Source organism: Rhizophagus irregularis, chromosome 1 (assembly GCF_026210795.1).
Source record: "Rhizophagus irregularis chromosome 1, complete sequence".
Classification (NCBI taxonomy): Eukaryota; Fungi; Glomeromycota; class Glomeromycetes; order Glomerales; family Glomeraceae; genus Rhizophagus; species Rhizophagus irregularis.
Window position 1 is genome coordinate 7,712,931 of NC_089429.1, and position 22,729 is coordinate 7,735,659.

Genomic DNA, 22,729 nt, shown 5'->3' on the forward strand with positions numbered 1-22,729 from the left:
TATTTCAAAATGTTAAATTTATTAATTTTGAAAGATATTAAAAAATATTAAAAAATATTAAAAAGTTATTTATTAGAAATTCTTTACGTCAAAAGGCTATTATCAACTGCTTCAACAAAAACAGATCGAGTCCGCAAAATGTAGATCAGAGGCTACTTTCATCATAGGCGCGGGAAATTTAAAAGGATGCACGCCACATTCAATTTTCATCACTGATGGCAAGATGTCAAAGTTGAATATGAAAGAGTGGATGATGAATGAAAATTAAGTTTAACAATAAAGTAGCAATTCCGGACTCCTGCGCTAGTCGAAATGTGGACTACTGAATTGGATAACAGTATCAACAACCCCCAGCAGAAACCGTTGACCAGTATGCATCCGCCATCATTGTCGAATCACCGATGTGTATTGCTCAACAAATTAACACCGGCATTCATTTACCCTGGAAATAACATAATTACAAAAGATTAAAATTAATATTTCAAAGTTTTAATTTTGGAATATTATTTTTAAAAAAATTGAAAAATCTACCGAAAAATTACGGTATTTATTAGAAAATTCTTTACTTTGTATCAATTCAAAGTAATGGTAATGTATATGTAATTGATATGAGCAATCCCGAGCATATGCTGTTGTTTCATTTCTCCAAGATTATTTAACGTCGCAAATGGGGAATCTTTGTTAACCAACCCGATAGATGTACCTGGTGATGAATGTAAGATAACATCTCCACCATCTATATAATTTATTGGCTTGTAGAGTCTTTTGTTGAATTTTCGTAACCACAATTATATTAGAAATATGCAGGATTTTACAATTTTTACGAATCAGTATTAGTAGCATTAATTCCTATTGGTCGTCTTCAACCGATATCTCTATTCCCCCATCCAATAATAATTTATTATAAGTTAGAAAAATACGTTATTTCTTATTAATTTTGTTTCTTACAATTTTTACATGTATATTTTTTGTCTAAAGCACAGTAATTTATACAAAAATATCTATACTAAATATTTATTCAATTGCATTAATTACAATATAAGAGATAATATTTTTTTTATAATTTGCATAGTAAATTAGTGATAGTTAAAATAGTTAGTTGCATTTTTTTATATATCTGAGTAATTTAACGTTATTATTAAATAAATTCGATCTATAGCAATCTTAATTTCAATTTGAGCGCTCGTACGCTCGTTGGAGCTGCTCCGGAGTTGACATCGACTCCATCTTTAAAATTGGCTAATGATCCTTAAGTTCGAAATATACTAGATTTAGAATTGAAAAGTAGATTTTGGAACCGTTTCCTTGAATTGAATAAAAGTAGTAAATGTGAATACATCAAGTTTCTTATAAGAATTACTTTTCATTGAGAAAATTATTATTCGAAACTTTTGGCAAAAAATATAAATTGGTTAATTGGTAACAGATATATTGTTAATTGATTGATATAATTAATCATTGACCATTTTTGAAGTAAATTTTTTTAAAATTTAAAAATATTATTTATTAAAGTGCCGCCCGTTATAACGACATCTCGTTATAACGACATTTATTGTATGACGACATACCGTTTTTTTTTGGATTCTTATACAAAACATAATAAATCAAAATTATAACGACAATTAGAAAATTTTTACTAATGGCCCAAAGAGTGTCGTTATAACGGGCGGCATTTGTAATATTTAAATACTTGAATGTACATGTCAAATCAGCAAATCATTTAAACCAAGAATTGGTCTAACAACGAATTATTTACTTTGGAAAGAAATTTTGTTAATTTATTTTGTTTTTGCGTAATTCTTATTGTTATACGAATTTTTTTATTTTTTTATTTTTTTTTATTTGAAAGAAACTCTGTAAAATAATTTCAGTAATAAATATATAACTCTTTTCGCAATTCGCACTTTAAAGGACATGATTATTTTATACAAATTTAAAATTATTCTCTAAATTATTATTTTGAATAAATTCAAAATCTCTAAGATCATATCATTTGTTGATGCAGCTGCTGTTTCAAGGCGTAATGTTTGGTTGAAAAAAAAAAGAAATACGATTAATAAACGATTAATAAATAATAATAAATATTGATAAACGATTTCCAAATAAAAGAGACACTTTCAACATGAATAAATTTCTATCCATTTGTTTTTTTCTTAGTGTTCTAAATGCAATGTCATTTCGAGCGCGTAATATTTCGAATTTTTCTTTCGTTTAGTCTTTGAAAGCTTCTAAATTAGAACTTATAACCGCCCTTCGATTATTAAAAAAAGGTCAATTAAGTTGCTCTCTGAAAAAAAAAAGTTCTATACATCATCATGTTGGAGTACTGCGGATTTTGACGTGTGTTTGGCAAGATGATTTTAAATCTGATCAAACAAAAAAAAAATTGAGATTTATTATTTCATTGTAACGAGTATTATGATTACGAATGCATAAATGCTCACAATTTGTGATTGTAATAATTGAATAATTAATTTGAGAGTTGAAATAATGTAAGTATAGTATTATTATCTCCGATATGACGTCTATCAAATAAATGCCAAAATATTTCAATGTTTTTTTTTTACAAAAAAAAAATCAAAAATCAAAAATTGAAATTTAGAGATTTAAAATATTTTGAGATGAATTAATGTGCATATTTTAATTTTTGATTACAAATTAGAAATTATGATATTTCTTAAAATTATTCGAATACCATATTTTGCGGTTGGCAATTTTGGCCAGAATTATGAGGATCTTGGCCGGCATTAAGTGCAAAAAAGGGGGTGCTTATATACCGCAAAATACGGTAGTTATAAAATCAATGATTTTCATAATACTACTTATTTTATACTTTCATCACCATAATTGTAATAATTCAAATAAAACCAAGGTATTTGAATACCAAATTAAGCCTTAATGGACAAACATAATAAATTATTTATAAACATTTAATTTATTAAAATTAACCCTTATTGTTTCGATTATGAATCAAATAATATTAATAATATTAATGAACTACAATATATTCTTTATAGCCGAAACTTCCCAAGACATGACTGAATCCAAAATTATGAAACCCAAGTCCGAAACTAGTGCCGAAATCCGAAACCATGGCCGAAACTCTATATAGGCCGAAACTATGAAACTATTTTTTTATTACAGGCCGAAAGTCTGAAACTAACAAAAGCATTTTTTTTTAATAATCTATATTATTTATTTATTTAAAAATAATTATAACAAAATAATTATAACAGCGTACCATATCACCATATCACATATGTATAATGTGTATTGATTTTTTTTTTTCATATAAATTCACGGTGATGAACGGAAATGTGCTTATTATTATTATTAAGGGGGTATATCATATATGATATGACTATATCCGAGGTGACTATAGGGAGGTTGACTGTATTACTGTATTATGTATTATTAAATATTAAAGCCGAATTTATTTATTTTTACTATATCATATTCGGATACTACTGGAGTGACCCCGTCCAAACCTTTGAGAAAATTGCTAACTATATTAGGATAATTAAATGAAAATTTATAATTTACCTATTTCAAATAACTTTTTGTTTCCAGGAATGGTATGTATCGGTATCACTAAAATTGTTGTTCCATACTTCCCCCTTTCACTAAAAAAAAAAAAAAAAAAAAAAAAAAAAAAAAATACTTGTTAATAGTCCTTTTTCACAACGTACTGTTGTATTAATTATATACAATTAAAACGCATAGTTTACCACGTATTCGATCTTACAAAGATAAAGAGCAGATTAGTTTCTTATTTATTTTTTTTAGAAATACAAGTATTTCGATAAGAAAATTTGTTTTTTTTTCATTGTACCACTTCGGAACTTTAGAACACAGAGAAAAAATTATTTTTTATATAATGAAATAAAAGATATGCATTAATGTCAGCCCAAAATACATGTTGTTATCACACTTTTTTTTATTATGTTTATTTTATTTTTTAATACATTAAGTAACAGATATTTAGGAATTTTATTATTACCGCACAAGTGAGAGAACTTTTGAAAAGGTTTATCGATGGGATCATTTTCTTAAGAGATAATGTTATTCTTAAAAGTGACTTGTTAATATTGTCATAATTGTTTTATGTACTGAACATTTAATATCCAGCAATCAATGGTACGATGTCGATGCTTATGGATGGCACTTTATCAAACCTGGAGAAGCGAAATCTAGTGCTAATTCATATCGGTAAGAAATTCCCATCAATATATATTACGAGCAATTATTTAAATTTGAATATTTAAAATATTCTATTATTATAACTTTGAAAGATGAAATGGAAGTTTCCAACAGAATATTATTATAGGTCAACGAAGATTATATATTTTTTTAAAAAGAAATCTATGCCAAGTAACTTTTTCATTATTATATGAACCTACCAAGTCTTTATGTCTCTCAGGAAATCCACTGGTTCAAACTCCGGCGTGCCGCCCATGTCCAACTCCGTATATCAAATTTCGAATGAATCTCACCCAGAACCAAAAGCAACCGCCATACACACCATGGCGAAGAACTTATTTATTCTACTCAAATGTAGTAACATATAGTGATGTGGCATTTATAACTCAGTAACTCTTAAACATCATAAATGGTTTACGCGCACCAAATCAAAATTCACCTCCGCAGATAAAACACGTTCTGCCGAAACGAAACGCAAACGGCCTTGGGCGATATTCTTGCTACAATTTCTAACCCGCAAATGTTAGAGAGCGGAAATTAAAAAAATTTATTGTGATCAAAGGTCTTAAAGGATTATGTCATCAAAGCCATCAAAGCCATCAAAGCCTCAAAACCGTCCAATATTATTCTTACTTCTTTTTCATTTTTCATTATTCCTTTTATTGTTAATAATTTACTGTATTTAAATTAAAAGATAGGATCTATTTATTATATATTTAGAAATATTGAAGTAACTCATTCGTTCAGGAATAAATATAAATTTCCTAATTTGTATTTAATTCAAAATCCTTCTGTTAACTAAAAATTTTTTTATTGACTAAGCCTCAGTTATTGATTTACGGGCTTAATGTTTTACAGGTTTACAAATTGTTAATATATAACTATATTTAACGTAATTGTGTTACGGACAAATAAATAAAATATGCCAGTATTTCCCACGGAAAACGCTTCACGCATTTTTTCACGCATTTGATAAAGAAAATCAATCTCTAATAATGGCAACTAGAGGATATTCGTTAGTACAAGATTTTGGATCATTAATAAATAATCCTAAATATAGTGATATAGAAATTTTATGTGAGGATGGAAAAAAATTATATGGTTGTAGAGCTATTTTAGCAGCGAGATCAGATGTGCTTAACGGCTTGCTTTATAATGGTATGAGGGAAAGCTACGAAAATCAAATTTCTTTTCCAACAATTAATTCCGTTGGAATGGAAATTATATTAGAATATGTTTATACAGGTTCTGTTAAAGAAGAGTCCTTAAATCAAAATAATATTATTGAGGCTTATTATGCCGCTGATTATTTCCAATTACTAGATTTACAGGGTATCATTATTAAGATGGTACAGAATTTTATAGAAAAGGATAACAAAGAAAACCAAAAAAATTTTTCTCCTGAGTTGTTGTCCAAAGTTGCAGAAATAATTCCATCATTAGCAGAAAATGATGATGCCCTTATTAAATTATTATTTGAAGCAGTAGCAACTACGCCATTAAATACCATTGAATTTGGTCGATTATCTTTTTCAGCCCTACACCACCTTTTGTTCCATATACATGGAAAAGATAAATCATTCGCAACGCCAGAATATGAGGTCTTGCGTTATGGTGCTATTTTGGCGGCGGAAAAAGTAAATAATAATAACTATATAGCTCTCATAGGATGCCTACCAACCTTAAAGCAAATAGAAGAAGAATCAGTCGACATGAATAAAACGTTTGTTATTAGTTGCAAAAATATTTCTAAAGAATTGAAACCTTTAATTAAATATATTGATTTCAGGCGAATTGAAGGACAAATATTAGTTGAGATCATTGAACCACTAAAAATTATTTCAGAAGATATCATTATAAATGCTCTCCGTTATATTAAGTCAAATAATCCAGACTTATATTATATTCGTGGAATACCATCGTGTTATAAATCTGCTTATGTTTGGGATAAATGTGGATCAAAACTTGTAATTGAGGATAATGGAAGAGTTGTACGCGCGCAGGATGATATTAATTCATTCCAAGCAGCGACAACTAAATGGGGAATAGAAAGTGAAGGAATTTATGAATGGAACGTCATTGTTGAGAAAACTAATGATAATATTTGTATTGGATTTGGTGGATTATCCAAATCTCAAGAAAATAAATTTATGTTAAGGTCTGATGGTATTTGTAATGGTTCCGTAAATTTAAGTTATTGTCCATCATTTAAGGATGGCACGAAAATTACTGTTCATCTAGATACGAATAAAGGAACTTATGCTTTTACAGTCGATGGTATAAAGTATCCGAAGGTATCAAATTGGCGTAATTTCCCAGATATTATTTATCCAATGGTAATGTTGCGTAGTCCCTGTCGACTTCGAATTGAAGAGTTTTGGTAATAAAAATGATTCAATTTATTTAATTAAATATCTATAATAAAAATGTAAATAAATTTTACTGGTCTTGAGACCATTTTATAAAATACTAAATGTGCATTAAATGGTTAATTGTGTATTTTCAAATGTTTATAACACAACAAATACAATTATAAAACAAATTTTATACACTCCATATTTATGGGGACATGTAAAGATGCATTATTCCTTTCGTTGACAGAATATAGTGAAAAAGGTTAGCTCATGATTTCTGTTTTTTTTTTCAAGAACAATTTTTTATTATTACAATGTAATACTGATAATTTTAGTTAAATTCTATATGTTAAAATTATATTCTATATTTATCATGATTATTCTTATATTTATTATGATTATTCTTATATTTATTATGATTATTCTTATATTTATTATGATTATTCTATATTTATTATGATTATTCTATATTTATTATGATTATTCTATATTTATTATGATTATTCTATATTTATTATGATTATTTAAACTTCAATGTTTACATAACATTACTTATAACGTTGATAATAGGAATATAAAAAAGTTAAATTCAAATCTTGTAATTAAATGTACGAATTTAACAATTAATTAAAATAAAATATGCAATAAAGTGTTTATATATATATTTAAATTTAAATATAAAAAAAATGATTATTTTAAAGAAATTTTTTTCAGAAAGATCATATGATTATAAATTACACGTGTCGTCCAGCCTCCGTTTTTAATTGAAGTATAGATCGTAAGAAAGCAATACATTTTCTATTTTTTGTAGATAGTCGTTTTGCTGAATTTCATTTGTTTGCAATAGTTGTTGTGGTTGTAGATGCTGTGATTGGTAAGAATCTTCGTATAGTGGTAGTTCGTGTGGTGGTAGTTGGTAATCTTCTTGTAGTGGTAGTTGGTAATCTTCTTGTAGTGGTAATTGGTAATCTTCGAGTAGTGGTAATTGGTAATCTTCTTGTAATGGTAGTTGGTAATCTTCTTGTAATGGTAGTTGGTAATCTTCTTGTAGTGGTAGTTGATAATCTTCTTGTAGTGGTAATTGGTAATCTTCGAGTAGTGGTAGTTGGTAATCTTCGTGTAATGGTAGTTGATAACCTTCGTGTAGTAGTATTTGATAACCTTGCGGTAGTTGATAATCTTCGTATGATAGAGGGTGATATAATTGTGGTTGTGATTGTAGTGGTTGTTGTGGCGGTTGCGGTTGTTGCTTTTTTGACTTGTATCTGCGGTTTCCCTCAGCCGCTAATACTTTGTAAAATTCTTTTACTTCGTCACTTTCATTTTTCCACAATTTTTCTACCAAATCATTAAATTGTGTCTCAATGCTCTCCGTTTGATTCAACTTTACTAATTCGTTTCTTCGGTACAGCATGTATGAATTATTGTTTTTACATTCCAGTAATAATTTATCGATATCGATATTTAGATTGCGGATTGGTTTTTTCATTACTTCTAAAAATTTTCTATGTATTGAACTCCTTTTAATCATTGATTTCATTATTTTTTACAATTGATAAAAAAAAAAGACGAAGAATATAATTTTCTAAAAATTTTATTAATGTAAATGATGTTTTTTTTTAAAAAAAAAATTTAATGCTTCTTCTCAATGGTTGTTTGGATACTGTATTTATATTTGATTTTTTCTTTTCATCGCATAAGTAAAAGTTTTTCATAACTAAATTTAGTTTATTGTTTTAGAACCCTATAATTTGAGGGTGTGTGTGGAAACAATTATTGTTATATCAATATATTCGGTATTTTTAATAAAGTATCCATGTTTGATTTGTTTGATACGCCCACGTTGATCAAAAACAATTAAATACCTTTTTTGGTTACGTATGCCCCTGCTGATCATTACTCATACAAATTATATAGATTTACCCAAACAAAACAATACAACTATAAAAAATTTTTTATCAAACAAACAATAATGACCTCGGGTGATCTGAAACATGATTTAAACTCTTTAATAAGAAATATGTGAAACAAAATTTACAAAACTTGACTTTTTACCGGACTTCGGAAAGGAAAAAAAAATGACTTTAACAAAGAAGTAAAAGAACCAAGTCATTTCTGAAGATTGATATTTTTGGAAGGTTATACAAAAAAGAATCCCGTATTTTTAAAACGAATTGGGATGTATTAAAATTTGATACAAATTTTTTTTTGAAAGCATTCTACAAATTTATTAAATTCATTTGTAATAATAATAATCAATAAATATTATTATTATTAAAATATTAAATAATCAATTGTAAAAATTCTTTAATAATAAAAAGATATATCCATGTAAATTTTTGCTAAAAATAGAATCATGTTAAATAAATCCAAGTTTGTTAAACTATAAAGAATCTTATTCGATAATCTATCAGTACGCATATTACAAATTATGCACTACGCCAAAATTATAAGTCTTTACGACTTTACGTTGAGTCCCAATCGAGTTCTTTTTTATGCATTTTCCCAATGAGAACTATCAGATTAATATAATTCATTCTCTCTTCAATCGGAGTTTGAAGGGGCTTTTCTTGGTGAACTTAAAATTGGTTATACAAAAAAAAAATTAGTAATTGTGAACTGCGTAAATCATTACCATTTCTTTTAAATATTATTTTTAACGTTAAATAAATTCCAACATTCATCGCTGGTTCATTAAAAATTGATCACATGACATGGACATGTTGAATTCATCTGCTCCGATAAGCAAAAAAAACCCCTTGAGTAGCCCCAAATTTTTTTATTATTATTATTTAGTGTAGCTGGTAGGATTAAAAAAACGATCAAATATTATAAAGTCAATCGCCAAAGTTAATGCAATGAAAAATGAAAATGACAACACTGTTTAAAAGTCATAAAAAAAAATAATTTATTGCTTTTTTATTTATCTAACAAATGTTTATTTTACTATTGTGCCACGAATCGTTAAAATTTTGTCGATAATGAAATAATTTTTTATTGATGATAAAAAAATAATCGAAGACATTGAAAAAATATTGGAAACGTAAACTGGTTTAAGGTGGCGAAAGTACCAGAGAGAAATCGCTGGGAACTTTCATTTGGCCTGGTTTTTTTTTCATACGATTCTTAAAAAACATTCTTTTCTACGATATTTCTTTTTTTTTTTACATCTTCTAATCGGATGTGAGTTAAGTAAGGTAAACCATCGAAGTTATATTTTCTTCATTTTTTAAATAAATAATTTCCGTAACTAAGTAGTGAAACCGTATTTAAAAGGCTGACACACAATCATCACAGGATTTAGTTCCAATCGTTCCTTTCAGTCTTTAACCAAGAAGATTGATTTGCGATCACGTTCTGAATTCCTGGAATGTGTTCGGCTTGGGGAGATATCTTTCTTTCCAGACATAAGTTCATACTTCATAGTGCCTCCGCACTCTTTGACAATTCGGCCTCTTTGGTGACTATTATATATTCAGATAAGCAGGTAAAAAAGAGATGATCAAGAGTTAAATCGACTCAATTTTCTGACCGGTTTCTGGGGAAATCAATGACTTCAGCAACATTATCTAGTTTTCTTGGATTGGATAAAATAAAGGTAATTGAAAGCTTTATTACAAACTGCTCCTACAGTACTCCTACAATATTTGCTTTGATAGCACGCCACCCACGCCACCTGGAAGTTTCGTTAAACGAAGACAATCTGATACAAATCAGAAGTTAGCGATGATTTTTCAATTATGTTGTCAGGTTTTTTTGGTAGCGTCCAGTATGAGATACTGAATGTTAATTTTAAATACTAATAAGTATTGGTTAAAAAAAAAATTCGCGTGAATTTTTTCCGTATTGATTTCTTTCGCATTGATTGATCTTTTTCATTGATTATTTTTTGTCTAAATAGCCCTTAATATAATCATGTATTCTTTTATGTCGATTAAGTTCTCGGTTACCTTTTTGGCAACTAGATTCTTTACAAAAAGCGCCCTTATTTCCTTTATTTCCTTTATTTCGTATCTGAAGCCAATTCAGGTTTTTAATCTTAACTAATGCCATTCTCATTAGTTATCCTTTCTAATCTGAAGTATCTATACAAACAGTGTCAATACTGGTCCTTAGTAACCTAACCCATTTGACGATTGAATATTAAGATCTCCCATGATTATGTTATACTTCTTCCTTCTGTTCCTTCTGCTGTAACGTAGGCGACGATGGTTTTAAAACTAAATTTTCTGCAACATATCGAAGTTTAATGAAGTCAATGCGACTCAAAATATAATTCGGTCTCTGGCGAATTCTTTTTATCTAGAACAATTAGGTTATCATACTATCATTTATCGAACGAACAACTTTTTGATTCTCTAATGTGTTTAGTTATTGTTATATCGCTGTTTGGTGGGAAAAATGTATTACTCATTATTAATTACATCTTTTTTGAAGAAATTCCATATAATAAGTTCCAATCCTTTGTATTTTTCCAGCATGTTTTTCCCAGAGTTTGTTAACTAATAGACACGCCCTCATGATCCTTTAGACCTTTGACCGTATTTGTTTAATGAATTGCTGTAGGTGACACGTACGGCATCATTTTTATCTTCTTCCTTGTCGGTAATTGAGTATCTGTTGTGAATAGCTTTAATACCCTCGGCGCTTAAAAAGTATTTGATATCATTAATGATGACCTTATGGCGATTAGCTGAATTTTTAATGGTTGTGGAATAAGATGAGTCTTCCTCTTTTAATAGAGGATTTTGTGAATGATCTTTTATGTAAGGAAGTGATTTGTGTACTTGTACAACTTCGTGATTTTGTCAAAATAAATGGCTAAGACCAGATTTACTAGAAATTCTGATAATTCAACCAATCCATGATTCACGGGCTTATTAATAATCGTGTTATCTGCAGAGGAATAACAGAAGTTCAAAAAAACCTGACACTTAGAATGAAAGGACGAAATTAACTAATTATATCCTTGTCTAATCTCTCCAGATTATCGTAAATTGGAAGAATTCTTGCTTGTAACTATACTACCTAACAATCCTTATTACACACACAAAACACTCTTGACCTCAACTCCATCAACAAGGAATAAAATTTGCCTTCACCAACTTTTTAAGGATTGCATAACTTTTGAAAGCATTTTGATGATTTCGGTGAAGTCAAGTATCTGGATTGGTTTGTCCAGTCAATCATCGTCTTTTCCACAAATAAGAAAATCCAAAAGCGTTCAAGAAGATAAATAATAAATCAAATTTGTTTAAATGATTAGATAATTATCCATTATAAGAGTCCTTTCAAATACTTGACTGTATTTCTTTAAACATTGATGTTCTATATACTATTAACAATGCATTATTTTTAAAGTTAATTAGTTAAAATAAAAATAGAATTCTGATGTTGTGCCAAACGTTTAGAGATGAAAAGCAATGGGCACACACACCTCTGTATTCTTAGCATGTTTACTAGGATTCTGAACAGGCACTATTGAACTAAAATGTTCAAAGAGTCGTTCTTAAAGTATTGTATTTGCTGCTAAATCTGGATTTCATCAATAGTATTGTCTGATCCAAATGAAAGATGTAGTTCAAGCTGTGAAGTAATTTAAATAAATTTAAAATATAATTTAGCGATTAGGCTGGTAGGAATATCGATGAAAGAATCTTTATAATAATCCATAGGTAACATACTGTAGATAATAGAAACAAATATCAATAAATTTATCGAAAAATTTCACTTGGTAAATACACGACTTCAAAATATAAAATATACATTATTAGTCCACTTTATTTTCGAACATTTTCATTTGTTTCATCGTATTCTAAATAAATAATGGACTTCACACTGGGTAACATATAGAAGTGAGAAGTGAATTGAGCAAAAGCTCTATTTTTATATGGCGTTCGGGTAAACAACGTCACGTTCTAGGTAGAGGATCTGCAATCCAAATCTAATCGCTTTATAACGAAATTTTCTCAACACGTGACATTTAACCAATCAAATACGCCTTGTTTAACGTAAATTCTTTATATAATTAAGAGCTGGCTGTAGTTCTCTCCTTTCACACTTGTTTTCCGTAAATCTCCTTTAAATGAGGGTATATATATTTTTAAAATTATAAATATAAAAAGTCTAATAAATAAAAAAGGGATTTATAACGCATTTGTTTTTTTTTTTAATAAATTTAGTGCATAATTTTGTATCGTTCAATCTAAATTGGTTGTTTAGCGGATGCGTAACTAACTGTATCACCCTCTCATGTATAAAAGGTTGTTTTAATAACGCCAAGAAAGCAACTTAATCTTTAAAATCTGAAGTTTTAAGAAAATGATGTAAGTTATAAACAAATCCAATTTTATTATTATGATTATATCGACTAAAAATTTTTAATCCAATTCAGCCAGGATTCAGACAACGAGCTTGGTGACCACAAGGCCTCCGAAGCTAAAACCTCTGCTTCAAAATCCACTACTACACCAATCAATCAACACGGTTTAATCGAAAATAAAACACCAAAGTTGAAGACAAACCTAAATAACGTGATCGCTTTAATACAACAAAACCTATTTAAGTAAAGATGATAGTTCTATATCAATAAAACATATTCCCAAACTCTTTGTTCACATGCCAACCACCGACAGTTAGTATGATTGTGGATGAGCCACTAAAATATTACTAGTGTAGATGAGAATAGAATTGATGAATCACCAAATATTATTAATATCTAATTTTGCTCGGTCTTTTACCAATCCTGAACCGACAATAATTAGAACTTAACAGAGCCGACCAAGAACTTGCAAGCTCTTAGCTATTTGTGTATATTAAAGGAATTAATTTGACTAATATAATTTCCAAGCTGGCTATAACAAACCCCAAAACTAAAGATTCCCGTTAACTGAGAGAAATTCAAAGTCACATATAACTAAAATTTCCGCTGTTAGAAGCGAAGATTATGAAAGCTATATTCGTACTCTTTGAAAAGCGTATCATTAGTTACGACACATGATCATATAAATAGGCGAGATTACACAAAAATCAAAAAAAAAACGCAATCTTTTTTTAATATAGATAGGATAAAGGGTAAGTTACCGATCGTAGTGATGATTATGTAACTCTGTTTGTGGATTATTTTAATAATAACTATGTTTAAGTTAATGTTAATATATTCTTTCTTGATTATATAGATATCGAAATTCTTTGTAACCTCAAGTCTTAATTATTATAGAAACTTGGCGAGATATTGTAAGGACAACGCATATAACTGATCAACTTGAAAGTAAACGTCCGGTTTAGGAGAAAGGCAATTTAAGAATCCAATTAAAATTTGAAGAATTAATTAACAAGACCCGTAAAGTACTCGATGATTTGGGCAATGCTGAACCATTGGTAGGAATTGATTTTTGCTATTTTTTTTTTCTTTTTTGTTAAAAAAAATTTATGCTAATTTTTCAGCATTGGATCGTTCTTTTCAGACCTATTTATTGGAAGTTTGATATGCCGAGTGTGGTGGCAAATTGTCCATCAAAAGGCATATAAGAGATGGAAGGAATACGCTTTCACGATCTCCTATGTTATTTCTGACGAGCTACATTATCAATAATTTATTGACAAATATCCAGGATAATTTTCATTAACAAAGGATATATTTTTAATTACAATAAATCGCCTAACTCGATTGATTTATCCCAAAGTCAGAGGAAAGAATTGGGTCATTAAAAGTATTAGGATTGGGACTAGGATTTGAGTTGGGATTAGATTAGAATTATTAGAATTAGCTATAATTATTCATCCTGACTATTTGGGAACTTAACATGCGTAATCATATAGAAATTGAGGCTAAAATGATGAAATATGATAAAATGATACAAGGGACATTTGTGCACTTTACATTAGTAACATTACATGCAAAAATTCCTCTTCGTGCTTATTTTTAATAATATCGAACAATAAAAAGAAAATTGGCTCCAGTGACAATCTGTTTATTATTTAACACGTGAAAAACGTGACTATTGAATTGCTATTTGCTATTTGATTTTCAATCGTGAATTATTCGACCCTAATCTTGCAAGAAGGAACAGAAGTAGTGTTTTTTTATTTATTTAGGTACGTGTATATAACGAAATTGTTGATGTAAACTTCCAGAAAGAACATGTTCCGTATTGGTGAGTTGATCATTTATATGTATATGTAAATATTTATACTAGCAGTTTTTAAAGAATAATCTCTTTTTTTGTAAAAAAACGCTTTCATTTATTTAGATGGAGTTTATTATTACTTTAATGCGTTGGAGAGGATATTATTGTGTAAGATATGGAAGAGTTTCATGCCATGTTAAGTGAAGCTATAGGTAGTGTCCCGAACTTTCATGTACTGTAAGCATTAATTATTCAGTGAAATAATTTATTTAACTAATTAATTGAATTTTTATTAATTATTTTCATCAATAAAATAGAAAGCTCTACTAGCACAAAAAACGACTTTGGTAAATCAATGCTAGTTAATACACATCGACCTATTTTTATTGGTCCTGGCACCGAGATATTTACTTTAGGAGCAGACAATTTTGTCTGGCAGTTTTAATGTTCTGCAGATTTCCAGATAGATGAAATGATGAATTGAGTACACTGCTTGTTTTTATATTAGAATTTAATCAAAAATCAAGGGCGTCAAATTTATTTTGGATTTTGGAATCAATTAATCAAATATATTATCAATAAATTTACCTTTACCAAATAAACCAATTCCATTTGGTCCAATCAAACAAAGTATCCTGTAAAGCAACAGAATATAGCAGTGATACATTGATACAACCAAAAGTAAGAAAAAAAATTGGTGCATTGGCTAGTGGAGGTGATAGCAATTTCACGCGATCGCGATGCTTACTTATTTTTGAAGGCCATGAATGTAAAGTACCTTATAGTTAGTTACATTTAGCATTTAATAATATGTGAAATTAATTTTTTAAAAATTTATTTTAGCAGAGGTCTGATGAATGTGGTGATATGACTAAAAAATTTGGTTGGGTTGACTGACGTAAAGGGTGTTCCGCTATTGTAAGTTAAAATATATATTAGATGTTTATTCATTTAATCAAATTTCAAATTAATTGAGATTTTCTATTGCTATTAAGGTGATACACTTAGAATCAACGCGTTGTAAGCCTCTACAATTTTGGAGAATGCATGAAATCAATCACTTTTACCAATTCCATTTGGTCGCAACAGAAAATAGCAGTGATACATTGCGATCACGTGCAATCAATCATTTAAACCGGTCAATTTTATTATTGGTTGACACAACGATCGTCGCCTCAAATCTCGAGTTTTCGACTCGAAATTTTTTTCTTCCAGAGCAAATCAACGGCTTGTATATTTAACCGCTTTTTCTTGTTAAAGTTTTTCAAACATTATGTTTCGATCGATAACAACCTTAATAGCATAAATATCTTTAATCTCAGTTCTTAACTTCTGAGTCTCAGCAATTTGCGTAATTTCCAAAGATATTGTCATATTACTTTGATCACACCTCATTCTTTTTAGCATTATGAAAAGTTCTTAAAGAATGGCTTTGAAAATTAATGGAAGCTTTATGGTTAGATAAGTCGATGTAGATACAACACCTCTTGGGACCATATGCATAATTTTCAAAATAGTGCATTTAGAGAGGGTGTAGGTAAAATAGTTAAAGATCATATAAGCTTGGGACCGAATCAGAGGGTGCATTTAGAGAGGGTATACATGGTGGGTGCAATTATGGAGAGTGCAAATTATAGAGGTCTGATTGTAACAAGATAAATACTGATTAGGCGAATAAATTTTAATTACAACAAATGATAATGAATATTGAAGTATTATCATTTTCCTTATTTCTTCGAGAGAGTGGTAGGAATAATTTAAGTTAATATTCAGAATTTTCAATATTTTATTTTTGCCGTTTTTCATGAATTTCTTTCATTTTTTATATTTTAGGTAATCCTACTATGGATTCCTTTTATCTTTTTTAAAAACAGTTTGTAGAGGTGAATTTTGAAGCAGTCTTAAACTTAGTATTTTGTTATTTTTATTGGGATTTTAATGAATATATTTCACAAAGGTAAATTGGAAGCGCTCGACTGGTTCCTGCGTCGGTTCCTGCGTCGGTTCCTGAATGACTGGTTCTTGCTCGACTGGGCTCCTGTTCGACTGGCTCCTTCGTGTCGGGCTCCTGTGCCAGTTTCTTAACCACTTTACGAGCTCTCAAGTTATAAATTAATCCTGTAATATTTATTAGCTATTTTTATTTAATGAAAAACATTTTATCATTACTCTTTTCTGATTTTTAATTGTATTGTGCTTTTTTTTAGATATTTTACACATTCCGATCAATGTCCTGTATTGGGAGTTTCGTTAAATGAAGATAATTTAGATCTATGACTTCCTTCTTTTAATGGATCTTCCGATTTCACATTCAGTAGGAGCACCTTATTCAATACATTCTTTTTGCATTACAACGACCAGGTACTGAATAGAGGTTTGATCAAAACATCATCTCACAGATGTGAAAAATGTATTTCGGAGAAAATCAATCCTACGTCTTGATGTGATGTCTTGATGTTCAAATATAATCTGTGATTTCGTGTCAACAAGGTTGCATAGGGAAATCTTTTTAACATTAGAGAAATTCATGATATGGTAAATGTGGACAGATTCAATATATGAAAATATGCATAGTATCACTACTATAATTGTTATTGTTAAGGCAATGCAAGCAGTTCGCAAAGAAAATCAACTTTCTCGTCTTTTGATTAGTATCACTCCCTCATTAGATTTAGTATTAATTTAGGAGATAATACCTCAATGTATAATCTCAGAATATGGCTTTTCTTATGGTTCGGAACAACCCTTCTATAAACAACAAATATTATTGAGAATTGGCAATACTACTCTCGTATTTCGGGGATTCTAAAGTTGCATCTCCATTCCCAAAGATGAAAATTATTTAGAGAATGCACGAATCGAACGCACATATGATGCAGATATAAAATCAATTGTTAATTATGGCTGAAATTGTAAATGGCCTAATTCGAAGCAACCAGTGAATGCATTATAAACAGATTCTATAATAGTTACTGGATGGTGATGGCGCTCCTCCTGGTGCTGGTGCTCTACCCGCTGGTGATGGAAGATCAAAAGATCATATTTCCGTCGATATGAGGTCAAAAATAATTAACAATATTTGAATCCTTGAATCTAGATTACATTTTTCCATCAGATTTTGGTCATTTGCTGCTACACGACATAATCTAACTTTGGCTGTTATTTTGTCGACGGAATGAGTGTTTATATTTTACACTTGTTAGATTCTAATTCTGTTGAGAGAATCAAGAAAGCACAACTTCTAAAGTGGCGGGTGCGTGAATAGTCGCGTTTAGTGAGGAGGTATCCGGAGGAGTAAGCTCAACGGAAACCGGCTGGTGAGAAGTTGTGTCAACATGTGTGGTTTCTGGAGCAGGAGGAGTGGTCCAAACCTCAATGCAAAAATCATGGTTAAATTTTTCGACATACTGATCACGTTACAAAGTAATGATATATTTTGAGTAACCCTTTCCATCACGCAACAAATACATGGGTATTTGAAATTTTAATTGCCTTTCCGACAAACCCTCTAGTTATTTCCTGTTTACTAAGTCGAATAATTTTTATGATTTGAGGTTAAAAGTTTCTTCATTTCAAAGATGGTGAGATCTAATTTTTTCATCAGAATTTGGCGTACCTGAATCTGGATTGCAATTTCCATGCTAAATGAAAAATCCCATATTGGCTGTTGTTTGTATCGATGAAATGAGATTTTTATTCTGTTAGTGAATCAAGAAAACACAACTTCTAAAGTGGCGGTGCGTGAATAGTCGCGTTTAGCGAGGAGGTATCTGGAGGAGTAAGCTCAACGGAAACCGGCTGGTGAGAAGTTGTGTTAACCGGTGTAGTTTCTGGAGCAGGAGGAGTGGTCTAAACCTCAAGCAAAAATCATAGTTAAATTTTCGACATACTGATCACGTTACAAAGTAGTGATCAACTTTATTTTGAGTAACCCTTTCCTATCACGCAACAAATACATGGGTATTTTGGAATTTTAATTGCCCTTCCGACAAACTCTCTGGTTATTTCCTGTTTGCTAAGTCGAGTAATATCCATGATTTGAGGGTTATTTCCTGTTTGTTAAGTCGAATAATTTTCATGATTTGAGGTTAAAGTTTCTTATCCATTCCAATGATGGTGAAATCTAATTAGTTTTTAGATGGAATTATTCTGTTAAGTGAATCAAGAAAACGCAACTTCTAAAGTGGCGGGTGCGTGAATAGTCGCGTTTAGCGAGGAGGTATCCGGAGGAGTAAGCTCAACGGAAACCGGCTGGTGAGACGTTGTGTCAGCATGTGTAGTTTCTGGAGCAGGAGGAGTGGTCCAAACCTCAATGCAAAAATCATAGTTAAATTTTTCGACATACTGATCACGTTACACACGCGTTGTAATTCTTTTAATTATAAAAAAACAAAAATTACCATATTGCAAGGAAAAGCCTCCACAATTTTGGCGAATGCGTGAAATACTTGGATGGTTTGGTTCTGAACTTCAGCTAATAAATATTTATGCTTCACTATGCGATCCTGCCAAGGTAACTGAGTGGAATGAACTAACAGTAAAGGTCGGGCTCAATTTGAACTTTGAAAAAGGGATAGAGAAAAAATTCAGTCATTGGGGGAGGGATTTGGAGCCTAATTGCAGGACTTTGTATATTGTCAAACTTATTCTTCATATACTTGCTGATCGGTTCATGGCATTACATCAAAGTGTTCTGTTAGTAAAAGTTTGGCCCAGAGTGGCTTTAGACAGGCTAGGAATGATACAAATTTGAGAGCGTTGGAGATTATATGGGGTACATTACAAGAGGGGGTACAGGACAGGGTGGGTGCCCGGTATAGTCGCCACTGGATATAACAAACCCTCTGTTCCAAGGGGTTTAGTAAATTCAGTGTATGATTTCCGCAAGTTGCACGTGATTCAATCCGCGCATTGTGCAACCTTAATTTTTAAAAAATTCCACAAATTGTATATTCATTTGATTTTGAGGCGGCATATAATCATTGGGCACAATTGCCCTATGCTGCTATGCATTAAATTAGATACTTATTTTGACGTGGGATTGGGATTTGAGAATTGGGTAATAGATATTTGGGCTCTAACATAAGATTTTGTAATAAAACATATTATGCGCTTCAAACTGAGTTTTAAATTTTTTTATTAATTCTCTTATTTAGTCACTATTCCGTGTTTTTTTTTATTTCATGTTATTTCCGTAAATATAAAATTTTTTATAGGGAGTTCGTGTTATTCATGGTTCGCTGACTCTACGAAGGCGAATGATTTGGGCCTACTAGTTCCGTACAATGATACACTTTTAATCGCAAATAATAGATCCCTGATAGACATTCATTGATTGGCGAGTGAAAGTTAAAGACGGAATGATGTTGATAGCGTCAGGACGCGATAAAAGGGGATTCTCGACATAAATTGCTCGTGAGCCGACATTTATAAAATTCAAATATTATGCACTAAATACGTTTTAAAAATATCATGAGTAAAATTTTCACTAATTTTTTAAAATAAAATAAAAACTTTATTAATAAAATTAAAACCAAACAATTTGTAAAGTTTTACAAAATTCTATATAATAGCTAAAGTTGAAATTTAAACAAATTTAAAGAAAAAATTTAAAGAAAAAAAAATTAAAAAAAAATTTTAAAGAAAAAAAAATTAAAAAATTTAAATAAAAAATTTAAAGAATATTTAAAGAAAAAATTTATATACTAAATATAAAAGTCGGATCCTGAAAATGGCTCCTGATGTAAATCTCCATAAAAAGCATATGATGAATTTAATATAGTGAAATCTTTAATTACTCCACTAGTTTTATATTCGTCGATTAGTTTCACCAAATAATTACTTCTATAAAAATGCACACATGTTTGAATGGAAATTGCAGGTCGTCCTTTCCACATTTCAAAGAATGTCCTCAAAGTTTTAGAGGAAAACCAAATATCGTAAGAAAATTCAATTTCTTTTAAACTAAATGGTGCTGCTCTAATTATCACATTTGACAAATCTATTCCATATTCAATTTCTTTTCTTCTATTTTCTCTACAACGCGAGTCCCTAAAAGCTAATGATCGCAAATTTTGACATCTTTTAAGTAACAATTCAAATTCGGCAAGATGATTATCTGATAATGGAAATACAGGAATCGTCAAATATTCAATTAATTCACAATTTTCACGAATTGTACGAATAAAATTAAGAGAATCATCACTAAATCTATCGCAATCAAAACGATATTTATAGATCCATAATTCTTTAAGACATACGCTATTTTTAATAATGCAAGTAGCTTGGTATATGTCAATTACATTTTTCTCAAGAATCTCAAGGTCAGGAAAAGCCACCGTTTCCAATTTTTCTTCAAAAACCTCACTATTTAAAAACACGGGAGAACTCACTTTCAACGTTTTTAACTTATAAAGTTCTAGGAGTGTATATTGTAGAAATATGTAATTTTGGTTATCATAAATATCATAATAATTGGAAATGCGATCATGCTGAATACTTATTTCAATATGATTAAGAGTATCTGCATGTTTTCTCAATGCGTAAAATGATTCCGTATAAGGATCTTTATTAAAACCTTCAAATATTTCCAAACAATATTCTTCATTAAAGTGATCCATCCATTTAAAATACTTTAAATTTTTCTGAGCTTCAATTAATATAGTGATTCCATGATTAGCCTTTGCATTTTTATTAATAATGATGATTCTTTGTATACGTTGACAAATACGTGCTAATCTGTAGAAGTAATTAGGATCGGTGGATGTGTTACACGCTAATTCACACAGTGATTCAAGGCGAGGCTTTGATTCTAGAATACATGGAAGACAAAATATTTGATAGTCGCTACGTATATCCAAATATTTTATTCCTGGACATTTCTTCATCAATGTATTATAAAGTTCTTCTTGCAAGAGAGATCGATAATATCCTGGTGATGATTCAGTAGAAATTATGTCGTCTATAACATTCATATTAATACTTTTACAGAAAGACAAGTAATCAATTGCAAGTGATTTGTCTGAAATATGAATTCCTTCTTTTGCCAAGAATCCTTTCATGTTATCGGGCAAATAAGAAACAACAATAGAATATAAAGAACTTTTATGATAATCAATATTAAAGCGCCAAGGGTTCTTCCATAGAATTGGAATCACAGTTTCACACCAATATTTATTAACCATTAGACAAGAAAAGAGGTCGCTTGAGTTATTTTGTAATTCATTGAATATCAAGAAAAGGATATCTTTATTAAGTTTTGACATTGCAATTAATTTTTTTTTTTTTTTGAAAAAAAAAACGAAATAATAAAAAAGAAAGTCAGAAAGTCTCCAGTACATATTATAATTTCGATGTTACATCTGTTTCACCGGAATAAACAAGGAAAACTTGAAATTTCAAGAAATTTTTTATATATGTTAAAAGTTTAATCATTGTTATATGCAAAGAAAATTCAATTGCATATGATACGGTACCACTATGGCTTATTTCATTAACGAGTCTAAATAACAGCCGAATAAAAATTTCTAGCCTAATATATAAACAAAACAAGTTGAGAACTAAGATGAACTGAAATAAGCCCTGTAAAAATTTTATCCGTAATTTCTGCAAATCTCCGTGAATATGATGCATTTACGGAAAAATCTAAGCATCTTGGATAATTCATGTTTTGAGGCTATAATTTCCGTGAATATGATATGAATAAAAAACACGGAATAAATTTTCATAGGGAGGATGGTCCTTAAATCAAAAAATGATTTGAAAGAAAGAAAGATAACGCGTATGTTCAATTTCATTCATTTTAGCTGTGAAGTGAATATTTTATTATGATATGTTACACAAATATTGATACATTTGAACAGTTATGCCACGTATATGTTAGATTTCATTATAATAACAAAGCCAGCAGCCAATGAGCTTAGTAACGCTTGAGGCTCTTAACCGAACCGAGTCAAAAAATGATCGATCAGAACCGCAAATGCACAGCCAAAAAAAAAATATTCACAACTTTCAAAGTCTCTTCCTGAAAAATCAAGCTTCGGAATA

General features: G+C 29.8%; 5 protein-coding genes across 5 annotated transcripts; 3 read left to right on the forward strand and 2 right to left on the reverse strand.

Annotated features, from left to right (window-relative positions):
* Positions 1-5,195: 5,195 nt before the first annotated feature.
* Positions 5,196-6,584, forward strand: OCT59_001532 (uncharacterized protein; the record flags this gene model as incomplete). The annotated part of the gene is made up of 1 exon (XM_025326425.1): positions 5,196-6,584. The coding sequence occupies one exon, from the start codon at positions 5,196-5,198 to the stop codon at positions 6,582-6,584; it is 1,389 nt and encodes a 462-aa protein (XP_025176156.1).
* Positions 6,585-6,844: 260 nt separating this feature from the next.
* On the reverse strand, positions 6,845-8,193 carry OCT59_001533 (uncharacterized protein). The gene has a single exon (XM_025330755.2). The coding sequence runs from the start codon at positions 8,092-8,094 to the stop codon at positions 7,315-7,317; it is 780 nt and encodes a 259-aa protein (XP_025176155.1). The 5' UTR covers positions 8,095-8,193; the 3' UTR covers positions 6,845-7,314.
* Positions 8,194-12,875: 4,682 nt separating this feature from the next.
* Positions 12,876-14,041, forward strand: OCT59_001534 (uncharacterized protein; the record flags this gene model as incomplete). Its single annotated transcript, XM_066139649.1, has 4 exons — positions 12,876-12,880; positions 12,949-13,087; positions 13,842-13,934; positions 14,021-14,041. 4 exons carry the CDS (start codon positions 12,876-12,878, stop codon positions 14,039-14,041), a joined length of 258 nt encoding a protein of 85 aa, XP_065989039.1.
* Positions 14,042-16,180: 2,139 nt separating this feature from the next.
* Positions 16,181-16,960, forward strand: OCT59_001535 (uncharacterized protein; the record flags this gene model as incomplete). Its single annotated transcript, XM_066139650.1, has 5 exons — positions 16,181-16,322; positions 16,558-16,566; positions 16,641-16,701; positions 16,789-16,803; positions 16,891-16,960. 5 exons carry the CDS (start codon positions 16,181-16,183, stop codon positions 16,958-16,960), a joined length of 297 nt encoding a protein of 98 aa, XP_065989040.1.
* A 3,201-nt stretch (positions 16,961-20,161) lies between these two features.
* On the reverse strand, positions 20,162-21,948 carry OCT59_001536 (uncharacterized protein; the record flags this gene model as incomplete). Its single annotated transcript, XM_066139651.1, has 1 exon — positions 20,162-21,948. The coding sequence occupies one exon, from the start codon at positions 21,946-21,948 to the stop codon at positions 20,389-20,391; it is 1,560 nt and encodes a 519-aa protein (XP_065989041.1). The 3' UTR covers positions 20,162-20,388.
* Between the last annotated feature and the right edge of the window lie 781 nt (positions 21,949-22,729).

Excerpts from the sequence above, each read along its gene's own strand:
- OCT59_001533 (XM_025330755.2), bottom strand. The coding sequence starts at position 8,094 with ATGAAATCAATGATTAAAAGGAGTTCAATACATAGAAAATTTTTAGAA.